This window comes from Vollenhovia emeryi, unplaced genomic scaffold (assembly GCF_000949405.1).
Source record: "Vollenhovia emeryi isolate VEMERY1.0 unplaced genomic scaffold, V.emery_V1.0 DF939122.1, whole genome shotgun sequence".
Taxonomy (NCBI): Eukaryota; Metazoa; Arthropoda; class Insecta; order Hymenoptera; family Formicidae; genus Vollenhovia; species Vollenhovia emeryi.
Window position 1 is genome coordinate 286,782 of NW_011967244.1, and position 15,845 is coordinate 302,626.

General features: G+C 44.4%; 4 protein-coding genes across 9 annotated transcripts in view; 1 reads left to right on the forward strand and 3 right to left on the reverse strand.

Moving 5' to 3' along the window:
- Positions 1 to 10,028, reverse strand: part of LOC105569839 (midasin) — a 104,598-nt gene extending 94,570 nt beyond the window's left edge. The window contains exons 1-12 of one of the 2 annotated variants that reach the window (XM_012026598.1): positions 9,793 to 10,028; positions 9,554 to 9,732; positions 9,173 to 9,408; positions 7,679 to 7,924; positions 6,509 to 7,563; positions 3,083 to 5,872; positions 2,496 to 2,976; positions 1,940 to 2,312; positions 1,530 to 1,847; positions 1,140 to 1,448; positions 755 to 976; positions 505 to 633 (exon numbers count right to left, since the gene is read on the reverse strand). In XM_012026598.1, coding sequence (XP_011881988.1) covers positions 505 to 633; positions 755 to 976; positions 1,140 to 1,448; positions 1,530 to 1,847; positions 1,940 to 2,312; positions 2,496 to 2,976; positions 3,083 to 5,872; positions 6,509 to 7,563; positions 7,679 to 7,924; positions 9,173 to 9,408; positions 9,554 to 9,628 — 6,234 coding nt within the window. In that variant the 5' untranslated portion in view covers positions 9,629 to 9,732; positions 9,793 to 10,028. Of the gene's footprint in view, positions 1 to 504; positions 634 to 754; positions 977 to 1,139; positions 1,848 to 1,939; positions 2,313 to 2,495; positions 2,977 to 3,082; positions 5,873 to 6,508; positions 7,564 to 7,678; positions 7,925 to 9,172; positions 9,409 to 9,553; positions 9,733 to 9,792 lie in introns of both variants that reach the window. The other variant, XM_012026597.1, reaches the window with a different exon arrangement.
- Positions 10,029 to 10,952: 924 nt separating this feature from the next.
- On the reverse strand, positions 10,953 to 12,361 carry LOC105569840 (proteasome assembly chaperone 4-like). 5 transcript variants are annotated; one of them, XM_012026603.1, is made up of 2 exons: positions 12,213 to 12,361; positions 10,953 to 11,710 (listed from the first exon to the last, which is right to left on the reverse strand). In XM_012026603.1, the coding sequence occupies exon 2, from the start codon at positions 11,687 to 11,689 to the stop codon at positions 11,291 to 11,293; it is 399 nt and encodes a 132-aa protein (XP_011881993.1). In that variant the 5' UTR covers positions 11,690 to 11,710; positions 12,213 to 12,361; the 3' UTR covers positions 10,953 to 11,290. The 5 variants fall into 5 exon arrangements, with proteins under 5 accessions (XP_011881993.1, XP_011881992.1, XP_011881990.1 ...); XM_012026602.1 differs by having other exon boundaries at positions 12,186 to 12,361; XM_012026600.1 differs by having other exon boundaries at positions 12,124 to 12,361.
- Positions 12,362 to 12,443: 82 nt separating this feature from the next.
- On the forward strand, positions 12,444 to 14,424 carry LOC105569843 (MKI67 FHA domain-interacting nucleolar phosphoprotein-like). The gene is made up of 4 exons (XM_012026606.1): positions 12,444 to 12,657; positions 13,478 to 13,684; positions 13,760 to 13,868; positions 13,947 to 14,424. Exons 1-4 carry the CDS (start codon positions 12,523 to 12,525, stop codon positions 14,189 to 14,191), a joined length of 696 nt encoding a protein of 231 aa, XP_011881996.1. The 5' UTR covers positions 12,444 to 12,522; the 3' UTR covers positions 14,192 to 14,424.
- The window catches only part of LOC105569842 (homeobox protein MOX-2), a 5,192-nt gene continuing 3,741 nt past the window's right edge, over positions 14,395 to 15,845 (reverse strand). The window contains exons 3-4 of the mRNA XM_012026605.1: positions 14,577 to 14,734; positions 14,395 to 14,501 (exon numbers count right to left, since the gene is read on the reverse strand). Coding sequence (XP_011881995.1) covers positions 14,412 to 14,501; positions 14,577 to 14,734 — 248 coding nt within the window. The 3' untranslated portion in view covers positions 14,395 to 14,411. The remainder of the gene's footprint in view (positions 14,502 to 14,576; positions 14,735 to 15,845) is intronic.

Genomic DNA, 15,845 nt, shown 5'->3' on the forward strand with positions numbered 1-15,845 from the left:
GCGGAGTAAAAGAAGCTATAATAAGAAAATATTGAAACAAGGGTTCCGACAATTTGTTCATATTATACGACAAGACTTCGTTATTAACTTTGTTAATGACAAAGTATATTAAAACAAATCTTGTGGCGATCGTGGCGCAGAGGATTGTGCGCTGGTCTGGTAATCCGAAGACCCGGGTTCAAAACCAAACAAAACATTGTTGGTTTTTCGTTCGATCGCCACATATCCACAGCTTTGGTCGTATTATATGAACTTAACGTCGAATAGCAGTTTTAATAAAGAAATCCTATTGGCGTTCCTGATTAGAATCACTAGTGGTAAAATCATAATTTGCAAACTGATTATAAATATCGACGGCTAAACTATATGCAACTGTTATACCGAAATCATTCAATTCAAAAAAATCTGAGAATATACAGAGAATGATTAGACGCGCTTTCAATATTCGAAGATCGTCAGCAACTAACAGTAAATAATATTTATCTGTCTCACGTTGCCACTTACCTGTTCGAAGCCACCTAATATCTCCGTCGTATCCATTGCAGAATTCACGGCAATGGACCTCAGCTTCTGGCCCGTCAAAGCAGCAAGCAAACGAACCACGCTGCTCTTGCCGCAACCCGAAGCACCAATCTATAATATAATAAATATAATATAATAAATATAATAAAAAAACATTCAATCGCATTCTGATTAATTAGTTAAAGTGGGTGGAAGTTTAACAAAGAGGATTCCAAATTACAAATAAACGTACAAGAATGGACATCCAATTCATTTTAACGCACTGCATGAGACTCTTCAGTGCTTTTTTCTGTTCTCTGAGCACTAACAAATTGAAGTCCTGCGGTACGCTGCAATTTTTCCGGCTTAACGTCACGTCGCCAATAAAAAGTTGGTCTACCGTGACGTGCATCGGAAGTTGACTAGGCAGAGGATATTTCTCGAGCGAGAATTTTTCTTGATATATCTGATATACCTATAAAACAAATACGAAAAAGCGTTAAACTTATAAAATATACTTTATATTTATAATGAGCATAAAAGTGATTTCTTCCAGACAATTTTGAATTTTTCTCTCCGATATCTTTATATTCTCATTAAATATTTTGACGAGCATAACAATGACTGACTGAACTCACCCTTTGCCGATCTTCATTGGTTCTCATTCTGTTAATATAGATGAGCTCTACGCTGTCACCTGGATTAAAATACTGTTGATTACTGCGAAATTCGTTAGACGCGGCTTCAATAGTCGTCTGGCACCAGCGAGTAATATCTCGCAGATTCATTTCCCATGGAGATCCGGTATGCCCCCATAAAATGCCAGCTTCCGACGCTAACTTGCTGTTAAACTGCACCATAGCATTGATCAATTCCACAGGAAGTTGTGGAAATTGCGCACCAAGTATAAACCTCAAGTCGTCTTCCATTAATGCATCTACGGATACCTGAAAGAACAGTAAACTTTGGATTACAGAAGTTACTTTCGCAGCATTATGTCTCATGTTATACCCACAATATATAAATACCTGAGTAAATCTGTTTAAAAAGGATCTCGGTAAGCCTCGTCTGGCACCACCTTGCCGCAAGGGATTTTGACAACCGAACAATCTTGTACCAGGTTTGACCGTAAATGTCTTTCCCAGTTCGGGAATGTATATCTCTCCTCTATGATCGAAGCACGCGTTAAGGCCTTCCAAGACCGATTGCGACGCCAGGTTTAACTCGTCGAGCAGAATCCAATATCCGGCACGCAAAGCTCGCAAAAATGGACCGTCCCGCCATGCAAATTCACCGCCTTTGCCGTTTTCTACGGGAAGATCGGCACCAAACAAATCGGATACGTCCTGTAGACACGACAGAGATGTCATTTATTTTAATTTTCGGTTAAACAAGTTGTAGTTTAAGGACGAAAGTAAATTGTGCCATTTTACGATACCGTTTGGTCGCTTAAATTGATTCTGATCAAAGTATGCCCCGCGGCTTTCGCGAGTGCAGAAACCAGACTGGTTTTTCCTACACCTGGACTTCCTTCCAGAAGAATCGGTTTGTTTAACTGCAACGCTCTTAGAAGTTTCAACGTGTTCAGCTTCGTAATGGAAGTCGTGAACGTAAATGCAGGGTCTTCGCAAGAAATATATGAGCCCTTTTTAATATAAAAAGGTGACACCCCGAATACATCTGGAGTATCTACAACGACGTTCTCGTTTATCACAGAAGTTTCCGTGTCAAGTTCAGATTTGATCGTATCTTTGATCTCCAACTTGATAAATTGAAAAGCTGTCACCGTAAAATCTCTCAATTTGCCGACACTGCAAAGAAATAATAATCGATTATTGAACGTTGAAATCCTTGCACCAAAATAAATTAGTATTCATACTGGAACTAATTTAACCGAGAAGATTAATTAGCTATCGGATCTTACGATAAAACTAAGACCGTTAAATAGTTTGTACATGCAAAATTAAAATATCGAAATATGTGCTAACATCTACCTCTCCGAACCCGTGGTACCAGATCCAAGACTGTCAATGTACGTGAGACAAGCGCCATGATAATACGCCTCTTCGATCGTCAGTTTCGCTAGCGGGGTACCGACAGTGGACACATTTATAAAATCGACCCAGGTGAGCACGTCTCGTATGCTCACGGTAAGCTTCTTGCCCACTTCGGTGGTCGGTAACCATTCCGTGAATCTCAATATCGCATCGGCGACGGACTCTCTCGTCGCTCGCGAATCGATGAGGAGATTATGTATTATTATGTCGCGCAGATCCCTCCTGGCCGTACATCCCTCGCACCACACCTCGGTGAATCGATTGCGCAAGGCCGGCGAGAGTTCTTTCTTGCCGTAATCACCACCGGGATTCATCGTCCCGACGAACACGAATTTCTCATCCGCCACGATCACGGTGTTCTCTTCGCCGTGAGAAGACTCTATTCCTTTCTCAGCCAACAGAAGACTACGCTCCGGCTCTGTACAGAAAGATTTATTATGAAAAGATAATATAAGATCACAAGCAAGAGACTGGTACCTTTCTCGAGAACGCGATCTGTCTTGCACTTTGCGTCTCGTGCTTACCTAAAAGCGAATTCAGTCGCTCCAAAACGCTATCGTCGGCCAACGAAATTTCGTCAGCCAGGAAGAGATCGCCGTTTCGCATGGCATTTATCAGAGGACCGTCCATCCACTCGAAGAGCCTCTGGTCGTCCTCGGCATGCTCCCGGACGGGTCGCAGATTTCCCAGGAAGTCGGACGACTCGGTGTGCATGTGGCAATTCACGCCACGCATCGCCTGGCCGTTGATAGCCGCGATCAACTGGCAGACGGTGGTCTTGCCACCGCCGGTTTCTCCGACTAGTAACACCGGCTCCTTGAACTGACAGGATTTCTTCACCAGAACCGCCATGCGACGCATGTGATAGGTCCACACGATGTGGCCGAAGCCGGGGATGTCGTTCCTCAGGATCTCCTCCAATATACACTTCGTCACCAGCGAGGTCTTGTCGTCGAGCGTGAACAAGCTGTCGGGATCTACGTCCCTCCTCAAATGTTGCTTTATCACTTGTCTAATCTCGTCCGCCTCTTCCGCTTTGCGGACCTTAGCCGCGAGAACGAGATAGCCCTCGTCAGCCAGATGTTGGTTCCAATCGTACAGCCTGTTGCCTACGTCGGGGGCCAATCTGTATCTCTCGCCCCAGCGAAATAGATCTCGCAGAGTTACGAATCCCTTCTTGCCGGCAAAAGTCGCTGTGCTCTTGCGCCTTCTCTGGAGGTCCATCATCACTTCGATCATTTGTCTGCAGTACGACTCCGGCATGCTGCATCGCTGATTGAGTATCGTCTGCAACTCCTTGGGCGGTATCTCGTCGAAGTGTAGCTCCACAAATCGGTTCCTGAACGCTCGCGACAGGACCTTTCGACCGCCGTAGAGCCCGGGGGGATTCTGCGTCGCGAACAGCATGAAGTGCTCGTGCGCCTTCACCACCTGTTGCGTCTCGGGTATGAACAGCTCCCTGTTGTCGTCGAGGACGCGATTCAGGGCCTCCAGAACGTCGCTCGGGGCCAGGTTTAACTCGTCCAGGATAATCCAGTGTCCTTTGCGCATCGCGTCCACCAGGACGCCTTCCTTGAACACCAGCTTCCCGGTCTCGTCCGCGACGTAACTTCCAACGTACTCCTGCAAATCCGTGTGCTCGTGATTGTTTATGCGGACGCAGACGTGCCCGGTGGTCTTCGCCAGGTAGGTGATCAAGCTGGTCTTGCCTACCGACGTGTCGCCCTGCAGCAAAACTGGAATCTTGCCGATCGACACCACTCTCACCAAGTCTTTCAAATTTCTCCTCACGGAATCGGTCAAGATGTAGTTGCTAGGTGCCTCAGGCGTCAAGCTTCCTCGTAGGACCCAGTATCCCTCGATGCACATGTACTCTTCCCCCGGACTGCATCTCGGTTTCGGTATAGGAGTGCCGAGTACCGCTTTGACGACGTTCTTGTTGCCGAGGATCGCTCGCTCGATCATTTCATGTACAATCCGGTGCGAGTTGTGGTCCAGCTGCGTCAGGAAGCTCAGGGAGAAGGCCTCGTACAGGGACCTCAAAATGTTGCCGCAGGGATTCGACGAGGAAATGTACAATGCGCGGCACAACGTTCTCAAACTGTAATGCGGCTTGTGCGCCGTGCCGTCGAACAACTTCGCCGTAGCCTCCTGTCTCACCTTCAGGTAGAACATGACGATCGCCTCGTGCTTCTCCAGCGGCAGATTCAGCTCCGCCAGGTAGTTGCTGACGAGCAACTGGAGATCCGATCGCTCGGTCAACTCGTCGATGTAGAACTCGGTGAAACGGTTCCTCAAGCCGACCGGCAAGTCCCTCTTGCCGACATCCGTGGCCGGGTTCATGCAGGCGAACACCGTGAAGTCGGGATGTCTCGTCACGGGCTCCCCGTCGCCGCGCTCCAGCAACGGCAGGGATTCCGAGGAGCCTTCCAGCAAACCGGAAAGACACTCCAGCGTCTCCGCATTCGCCAGATTGATCTCGTCCAAGAGAACCCAATAGCCGTCTCGCAAGGCCCTGACCAAACTCCCCTCTATAAAGGAAAACGCCAGCGCATACTGACTCTTCACCTGCGCTGCCAGTTTCTCCAGTTTCTCCAGCAACTTTTCCCACTTTCTCAGCAGATCCGTGTCGGCCTGGGCATCGTCCCGATCGGATCTCTCCCGAGAATTCTTGTCTCGTTTCTGATGTTTCGAAGCGTCCTTGAACGCGCTGTCTTCGGGATTCCCCAACTTATTTTTCAATCTCTTAACAGCGGCGCGCGTACTGTAGCTCATCAAAGTGACAAGATTCTTCCACTTCTCCTGCTTGTTGCACAGAGCAACGTTCTCGAGGAACTTCCTGTTCGGCTCGAGGACGAAGTAGGAGCGAAACAGGATCTCGAACTCCTCCCGGATGGGTGAGATCAGGAACTTGAGATCGACCGGCTTGTAGCCGCCTAGTAAATCCGCGCTCTCGCTCTGCTGATTCATGTTTATGATTGTCAATCTGTGGCCGGTACTCCTCGCTAGGTATTGCACCGAACTCGTCTTGCCGGTACCAGTCTCGCCGACCAGCAGCACCGGCTCCTTTTGCATCACGCAGCTGGCTATGCGCTCCAACAGGCACGCGGAAGGCCTCGTGAAGAAGAAATTGACCCTTTCCACGTCGATTCTCGCGTATTGCGCTTTCTGGCGAGTTAACTTCGCTCGGCCCGCTATCAGGAACTCGGGAAGCAGGGTCACGGACGGTTTGTGCATGTTGCAAAAGTGCTCTGCCTTCGTCTTTATAATACCAAGTTTATGAACTACCTCCGTCGCTAACTGTAATCGTTGCTCTGTAAAGAGATAATATAATTAATGACATAATATTTAACTGCAAATACTTCTAAATGTTAGTGTGGCGATCGTGGCGCAGAGGATTGTGCGCTGGTTTGGTAACAAGATCCGGGTTTTATTGTAGGTTTTACGTTCGATCGCCACATAGCGAAGTGGATATATATACAGAGAGAAAGGGAGAGAGGTGTAACCCTAAGGGGAATTAATAAAATGTATTTACATGTTTACTTCTAAACGTTATTGAAAAGAGAGTGGAAGACGTGGCGCAGAGAAATGTGCTGCTTAGTAAATAAATAAGCGAAAAGATCCGAGTTTAAATCCAGCTAGGGACACCGCTGATTTTTTCAGACGCCACTTCTCGAAGGGAAGTGGCAACCACCGAGAGTATCTTGCCACGCATACCCCTTTAAGAGTATAGCCCTCCAGGTTGGAGGTTTCCTTCAGCAAGATTAGCAGCCTACCGAAGATGAAGTAGAACCAAATGCTCAAAGTACCAGAACAAACTGGATAAAACGGGCTTTAAGCCTAATGCACGAGGAATAAGAGTGGGAGACAAAAATTTATACAAACGACTGATAAATAAAACAGGTCTAATAAATATGTATTCAAACAGGAAATCAGGGAGAAAGTGTTACCTTGATTAGGCACCGAACAGCAAAAGACATCCAGAGCATCCTGAAATATTTTCAATGCAGAGTCTGACGACGAAACGTCGAAGTCGACGATAGCTCTGGAACACCACTTTATCAAGTCTCGCGTCGACGTTTGCCGTCCAATCTTCAGCGACAGCATCGCGTCGCTAGCGTTACTCTCACCATCGTGATCCCCTAGGGAGACCAACAAGAACACATCTACTATTCTAGTGGCAATAGTGCTCAGTACTGGAAACAGCGTCTGAACCACAATCACTAATTCTTCCTTGGACAGTGGTTCCACGTTCAGGCACAGCCAGTGTTTCTGCAACAAACTCGAGGCCCCCGTGACGTGTTTCTGTACGCCCGTGGTGGACATCATCAATCGCTGAGTAACGAACAGCTGGAATCCGCTGCTGGCGTAAATGGTATCGCGATAGCCGGGCACGCAGAGCGTGCCGGTCTCCATCAGGTGGCTCAGGACGCTGGCCACGTCGAGGGCGGCGCTGTCCACGTCCTCCAGGAGCAGCCACTTGCCAGCGACGACCGCCTGCGTGAGTACACCCGGCTGCCAGACGAATTCACCGGGTACATCGGTGCACCTGTACATTCCCAGCAGCATCTTCGAGTCGGTCTGATCGCCCAACTGCACCTTGACGAAGCTCGACGTGTCGTGCCCGGTGACTCTGGCCAGATACTCCACCAGAGCAGTCTTACCGCAACCGACTGGCCCCTGCAGGCAGATGCATTTCCTCGAGCCAACGGCTATGGCCAGACTCTGTAGATTCTTCCTCGTGGAGGAAACTGCGACTAAATGGCGGGTGCTCTGACTTCTGCCCAGAGTGGGCAGCAATATGCCGCCAACAGACACGATGGACGAGATATTTTTAATCGCGTCTTCCACCGACTCGAAGCTGCCGCGAGTAACGCCGGTGTCCGCGCCTTTGGCTTCGTGATCAGTTAAAAATCTTGCAAAACTTCGAATTAGCGCTTGTGCGTAGGACAGCCTCGTTGCCTCGGACATGTTCAAAACTATAGCTATACATTTCAGGGCGACCCTGAAATCAAATCAACAAATTTTTTACCATCAAACAATTGTAGAATTAATCCAAATCGTCCTGGAATATATCGCGGATATATTTTCAGTTTCTCAGCTTCTTGCGCGGCACTCACCATTTCACCCCATCGTCCGCATTTGTTAAATATTTGTAAAATCTAGACCAGTTCCATTTATGCTTAAAATGACTAGTAGCCGACTGCAAGATGTTATAACACGCGACAACAACGTCGTGCTCGGATACTTCCGAGACGCTCGAACATTTGCTTCTCCTTTGTCTCTTCCGGGACGGCACCGTGTCGTGAGAATCGTCAAGAGGCTCGAACGGAGCTGGGTTCTTATCAAAGTAGCGTAAAACAAATCTGAAATGAGAAAACGATATTCTATAAATTTCCCCGGGATACATAAACGGGATACGCTATTAAATATTTAAACAACGCGTTGTGAGAAAACGCCAGTGTGGGCCGCAAGGCAAGATGCAGTGTAGCCCAACTTGTAAATCTTGTTTACTCACTTGCACGTTTATTATTCATTAAATATTTATCTCGGCTTTCGCGCTTTCGCGGCCGCTGTCTTCTTCAGTCGTAATGGCTTCCGGATGGTTGCCGCGTCCGTTTGCGCAGGCACCACACTGCAAACGGACGCGGCAACCACCCGGAAGCCATTAGGACTGAAAAATCTCTTCAATTAGGAAATGAATATCTTCGAAGTTACAAAATTCCTAATTGTATTCTTTTATATTGAATGCAAATCTATCCCATTTGCGTGTATATCATTCAGCGGAGAAATTCGTAAATTGAGATTTCCCAGATAGCAATGCGTGTCTAAAAGACGACGTCCCCATTTGTATAAGCCGCACACACATGCACACAAAACAAGCGGGCGACTAATCCGATCGTCGGACGACCGTGGCGCGACTCTCGGATTGGTCGTTCGCTTTTTTGGCGCGTGCGCCTTAACACGGTTAGGGACGGCATTTATGCCGGTGCGTTTACATGTTTAAGCGGGAAGCACACATTTCTGCACAAGTGCATAAACATATGCATAACAAATTTGATTGGTCCGTTTCCTTATGCATTTGCTTATAGACCAATTAACTTCGTTATGCATATGCTTGTGCAGTTATGCAAAAGTGCGTGCTCCCCGCTTAAGGCTTGATTTCACCAACGTCGCTTAACTTTTCACGTTTGCCTCTTTCTAAAATAACAGCTGAGAAGAGGCAAAGAACGAATTAAGCTAAGCTTAAAGTTAAGCGACGTTGGTGTAAAACTGGGTTTTAGGGCCAGTTTCACAAACATCGGTTAACAGCTAACTGAAGATTAATTGATTCCCCCTGTCTCTTCTTAGATAACTAAATAGAGAAAGATAGGAAGTTGACATTCGTTAACAATTAACCAACGTTTGTGAAATTGGTGTCTTAAAGATGCCTTTTAGTTATGCACGCTATCTGGGTTCTTGCTTACTTGCAAACATTTAACACATCGTAGGATTTCACGAAGTAAACTTGTTATTACAAAATGTATCGTTGTTAAACTTGTGAACTTACTGAAAACTATCATATAGAAACTTTGCACAGTACAGAACATATATATATCGATACGAATACTTACACTAGTAAATCTTGATTGACTTTAACCAGCTTTCCTAATACAACACAGTTTAATCTGTGAATAGCATTCTTGTCCATTAATGTTGACGACTGCACGTCGTCCACAGGTATCGCTAAGGAAACGAGCGCTGGTAACAATTCTGGGAAACAGTCAGCAACGTCTTGCGTGCACTCTATTTGCATCAAAAATTCACGCAGTATGTCCAGAATTTCATCGAGTTGCAATTCATTGAATTCCTGTCAAGAATTAGATAAATAGACAATTAAACTTAAACTAATTTCAGACGTACAATTCGCCGAGGATTGAAATTAACAAGTACAATTAAGAGATTCGATTAGCGGGAATGTACGATACGGCAAAATTAAAAATAGCGATAATTACGTGTAGAAAAGGCGAGAGTCTCTCTTTATATTTCTGCTCTCGCTCGCAGAAAATCGTCACGTTCTCGGTCAACATTTTGCTATCTCGGAAATTTGAACAGATTATTTGCAGAAACGGCGAACGTTGTCAGAACAGAGTGGCCGGGGAGAACATTTTCTCTCGGATGGATTTTTCCAGCTCTGAAAGAATATACGGCACAATCAAGTCTACTCTGCAGTGCTTAAAAACAGGTTACTTACAAGCGCTAGGAACGTGAGAAACACGTGTACGCGGTCCAAGCGGATATACGTTGCTATGCACCTTCACAACTTTTTAACTGCACTGGCTGCACCAGTTCAGAACTTATCTTCCTCCCTCCACATCATTAGTGAGTTCGGCTAAAAAGAACAAACCCAGAGTTTGTTCAGTTGAACTTTAACTGGAGATAGTGCAGGATATATGACCTTGCGCTATGATTGGTCAAATCTGGAATTTCATTGAATGAAATTTCAATGTGATGCTATAAAATTTCAGATTTGACCAATCATAGCACAGGGTCATTTTAATCTGGATAGGACTTGGACCAAGTTCTAGCATCGTGAACACAGGCCAAATGCCTTGTGTCCACGATCCAAGAACTGTGTTCAAGTTCTAGTTCCGAGAAATGCGTAGCCAATCACCTTGCAGCTTTTATGGAATAGCTGCAGATTGATTGGCTACACATTTCTCGAAACTAGAACTTAGACCAAGTCCTAGCATCGTGGACACAGGCCTTTAAAGCCTTCAAGAACTGTGTCCAAGTTCTAGTTCCAAGAAATGCGCAGCCAATCAACTTGCAGCTTTTCCATAAAAGATACAGGTTGATTGGTTGCACATTTCTTGAAACTAGAACCTGTGGAGGCTTAAGGCCTGTGTCCACGATGCCTAGAACTTGGGCGCAGTTCTTGGATTGTGGACACAAGGCTTTAAAAATTACTTCAAGTGTCCAAAATTACTCTAAAATTTCCTAAGTAAACTTTTAACTTCTTTAAATAATTTTTTACGTTCAAACTCTTAGATTTGAAAGATTACTTTTAAAAACTTCAATTTCATTTAGGGTAAATTTTCCCAAGGGATTGCACTGTAGTGAAAATGCTAAAAGTGAATAGCTTTGTCTCTTTCTAACCGTCCCCTTAGAAAGAGACAAAGTCGTTCACTTTCAGCATGTTCACTACATTGTAAGATACAGAATTGACTCCCTCTTCTTAATTTTGAAAATTTTTTAAATTGTGTGCTCACTCGCTCACTGTGTATCTCATATGTGATCCATATAATTAAGTAATCTTAAGAATTACAATATAGACCCCTCCCTGGGATTAATTTTTACCTTTAACTTTCGTTCATTCTTATTTTCTAACTTGAGCTACTTGATTCTTAACAATTTTACTTTTACAAAATATATATTTTCTACTTCCTCGCGCATTCTCTACGAAACTGTTAGTATAAATTAAATGTACAAATTACATTCGACTTTCCTACATTAATAAACGAATGATTACCTAAACATAACTTATTTCCATATGTAATTGACAAATAATAATTGACAAGACCAACATACTATCCTTTATGAAGATCCTTCATGAACAGCATTAAATAATTCCAATTGTCGAAGGTTTATTGTTGATATAAGAAAAGTTACACAACGTATGAAAACTATCCATTGTATCCTAAAATTATTCTTTTAAGTAAGCACCTCGAAAACTTATTCAATAATCGAAGTCAAAAACTTAGTAGATCCGCATGTGTCTTGAACTCCTCCTGGATTCTCCTTTCGATTCCCGGCAACGCAATATTGTCCGCGGTTACGTTAAAACTAACATAGATCGGTTTTCCAAGCTTCGTGCTCAATCTCTTAGCCATGTTCATGGACGTGGTATCGGCTACGGAGCCCATGATTTTTGTCGCGATAGGCTGCCTCTCAAACCTGGACGCGAGTGCAAAGGACAGGTCCGTCATGCTGCGCTTGGCGGAATCTCCAATCCACAGGTACAAGCTGTCTTCCATCTTTATTATCTGGCAATTAATGCTGAGATCACAGACTTTGGCGACAAAGTCATGAAACTTGAAGCTGCACGGTAGCAGCTCCACCTCAGGCCCTTCTCCTGTCGCACTCGCCATCCTTTGTCTCGCTGCCCTCACCTGTAGAGTATTATCTAACTTTAAAATTAGGCCTGGTCTACAACGAGCACAGTCTACAACTGTTAGTCGTTGGTCAGAAGCAGGAACTATATATGCTGGCTCTTTTCCTTTCTGGGTGGAAGAAAAAAGACCGACATCTAGCTCTGACTAACGACTCATTGTAGACCGGGCCTAGGTCTAACAACAAAGCAAAAACGCAAGATGAGTAAATTGGAGCAGTGTCGCAGGTTGATGCATTGATATACCAAAGTTGCATAAATACTTTGCGGCAACAAAGACGTTCTAATTGTTGAGTTCATAGTTAAACATTCTTTTTAGCAGTCTTAAAAAAAAGGCATCATCTTTTGTTAAATAAGACTCAAACTCATCACAAAGAGAACGCTCTACGAGCGATACAAAACCTTGACACGAACCAGACTGTCAAGAGAACCTAAGAGTCAGGCAATCGGCAAGAGGTAACCTCGATACCGATAACCTTGACTTTCAAGTGGCTGAAGTGTACCGCGGCTTGGCCGTCTTCCAGATCGAACAGCTTAGTTGAGGGAGTCAGTGGTGCAATTTTTACTCCGGCGCATTTATTTACGCTGTCATGACACACGGGGCCCAGAGACTGCGTTCGGCGAACGTGACAATTGAGAAACGCTCGTCTGCGATTGGCTTATTGTTGCAGATCTACCAATCGCGGATTCCGGAAGTCCATCGCCGAATTTGCTCGTTTTCCGAACGCGGCCCGCCGTTCTCTCTTTGTAACCTATATTCGCGCGCACGTGGCGCTGTCGCGGCGTCTTCTGTTTAGTTCGAGCGGCTGAGACATGAAGGTGAGGCGAGAAGACGCGACGTCCAGGAAGTCGCTCCCGAGAAAAGCTGCCGAGAGCAAACAGAGGATGAAGCCGAAAGCGGGCGCCAGTCTCGAGAAAGCCGTGAAGAATGTCAAGCAAGTCTTCAAGGTGCGACCATAACCTCTGATTAAAAAAATAAGCGTGTTCTTACAATTGTAATTTTCAATTCTCTCGAATATCTGACGGTATAGAAAGACTTTGCTGTTGGATTCGGAGTCGGCGGACAAAGATCTATGGAAAGCGACACGTCTCATCTTCATGTTGCAACTTTAGGGCCTGTTTTCTGTTCCTGCACTGGTGAACTAGTGCAGTAAGCTAGAATGAGAAAAAAATATGCTTGCCTTACTTAATTTATTGCACTAGTCCACCGGTGTAGGAACAGAAAACAAGCCTTTAATGTCGACCTGTGCAATCGCACTGCTTGACGCTCATTAAAGCGTCGTCTACAATACAAATGGAGGGAGCTTGGAGTAAGGAGTAAGAGAGAACTTTTTAGCTTCTGATGTAAGGAAGCTAAAATACAGGCATAAGTTTTTTGAAATATTTGTAACACTGGACGATGGCGTTCTGATTCACCGAGAGTAAGCGTAAGAGCTGAAGTACGAGTAAGGAATAAAATTGTTTTATTTCCTTACTCGTACTCCTTACTGCAGACTTAATCCGTGCATTGTAGACGACGTATTGCAATTGATACAATTGCTCGAATAAAATGTAATCTAACCCGCTACTAATGTAGTAAATGTTTCTTATAGCTGAAGTGAATATTTGTTTTACCAATGTAGAAAATTGCCTGGCGACCCATGGCTGGCAAATTCCAATTAAAGAAATTCATTGCGAAAAATAATACCTCAGCCAGGGTTTGAACCTGGACCTCCCCCTACACTCTAGGCGGGCGTCTCAACCAATTCGACCAATATTTGTTTTATAGAAAAAGAGAGCGGAAGCTAAAGCCGCCAAGAAAAAGGAGACGCGTTTAGTGAAGCCTAAATGTAAGCAGTTCAAAGCGCAAAACTTGAGACCCAGAGGAGTAGTCTACGTAGGGCACATACCTCATGGATTTTACGAGGAACAAATGGAAGACTACTTCAAACAGTTTGGGAATATAACACGGGTGCGAGTGGCGAGATCCAAACGAGTACGTATAGGTCTAAATGGATCGTAAACCGTTTAACGACTGCGCAACAAGTTTTAAAAGAGAACATATTTCCAGACTGGCAAGAGTCGTGGCTACGGCTACGTTGAGTTCCTTCATCCACAGGTTGCTAGAATTGCGGCAGACACCATGAACAATTATCTCATGTGCGGCCGATTGTTAAAAGGTGCTGCTTTATTTGATTGTACTAATATTGCGCCGATCGATTCGCGCTTCCCGCTTATTCGCAGTGTATGTATTTCAGCTACGTATATTCCACCCGAGAAGCAGCACTTTGGATTTTTCTCAGGCGAAAACTGGACAGCGGATAAATATCCTAAACTGAAAAACAGGAAAGAGGTAACGCTGAGTAGAAACAGTCTTCAAAGTGCCGAGGATCACGTGCGATACGCTCAAAGCTCGCTCAGTAAACTTTCTGCGTTGGAGAATAAACTGAAAGACAAAGGAATTAGCATGAAGTTTCAACCCGTCGATGTACCGGAGACGTAACGGATTACATTTCAGAATGTAACTTAGCTTAATTTTATTTATAAGTACTTTATATGGTTGATTATATTTGCATTTAATGAACAATAGGAATCTATGTGATACTCTAAAATATCTATAACATTGTTATGATGAAATTCTAATCTTCTGTCCAATTGCATCTGTATAAATTATTATGTACAGTCAAATCTAAACGCATTGATTAACGCTCGAGAAATATATGTCACGATACAATAGTTGTTTCCTGTACGGCAGCCGTGCTCCCTTTCGTTCGCTTCCATTTCATACGCCTGTTCTGAAACCACACTTTCACCTGTAACAAGGATAGTTTTACCGATAAGAAGATATGAAAATTCTACACTTGTCTATTTAACTGTTTGTAATCTACCTGACGTTCCGTTAAATCTAATGCCACGGCAATTTCGTAGCGGCGCAAACGTGTCAAGTAATTGCTGTGAGCAAATTCACACTCGAGATGTCGGACCTGTTGCTTCGTAAACGCGGTTCTCTCCTTCCGCGGCTTATCACTCGTCCTCTTCGTTGTTTCTGTTGACAAGAACATTATGAAAATCCTCGAGTGTTACATGTGAATATACGAGATCTTCATGGGTGTATCCAGCGGAGAGCAGGGGGGGGAGGGGGGCAGCTGCCCTCCCTAGACTCAATGGGATCCCCGACATATCGCTAGAGTTTATGCCTATAATGTAAATTATGACTTCATTATGTGTTGATCAAATATCGATATTTTTACACTAAAAGAATTACGAAATAGTAAGAGTAAAATTATTAATTGTATTTTTCAGCAATTTTTCATTAAGAAGTAACCTGGGTTTTAGTTAAATTCAATAATTTTGTAATTACTTTTTAACGGGATACTTTAACTTTTCTCATATTTCATAACGTTATATCGAGGTTTATTTTGCTAATACTACTATGAAATCGATGAAAAGTGAAATGAAAATGATTGAACAATTTCTGAATGTAAAGCTCAAAATAAAACTGAATTTTCCTTGTAAAATCCAATACAACGCTATGAAATATGAGAAAAGTTAAAGTACATCGTTGAAAAGTAATAAAAAAAATTATAAAATGTTAGATATGATACAAATTATTGAATTTAACTGAAAACTGTGTTACTTTTTAAAGAAAAATTGCTGAAAAATAATTTTTACTGAAACGTTGATGACATAATAGCGAAACGAAATTAATTGACACATTTTCGAATGCATTTTATTACATTTTTTTAACAAAATATTTCAGGGCAATTAGAAACTGGCTCACACGGGTTCCAGAAAACCACCCTCTCTGGATGGTGCTTTCGATTCGAACACGAGCCCTTCCCCTCATCCCTCCCCGTTCGCATTAAGAGGACGGTCCAGTTTCATCCCGGATGGTGACATAACGCGTTCATCATCCGGCTCGATCTTCTTGCCACGTGGTTTTCCGCGGCAAGATTTCGCGGCTCGTCGGCGACTTTTTGTCGCCGGCCGCAGATGAAAATAACCGCGCGTATAACGATGCGTCAGTGCACCGATGTGCACCCGCTTGCGAAACCCGCCTTTGCTGGAGGCGCGCTTCTCCACCGCGCGATGCGACACGTGGCCGCCGAGAGAGCGAAAGGCTCTCTTTCTCCCTCCCCCCCCCCGTCTCTCTCTCC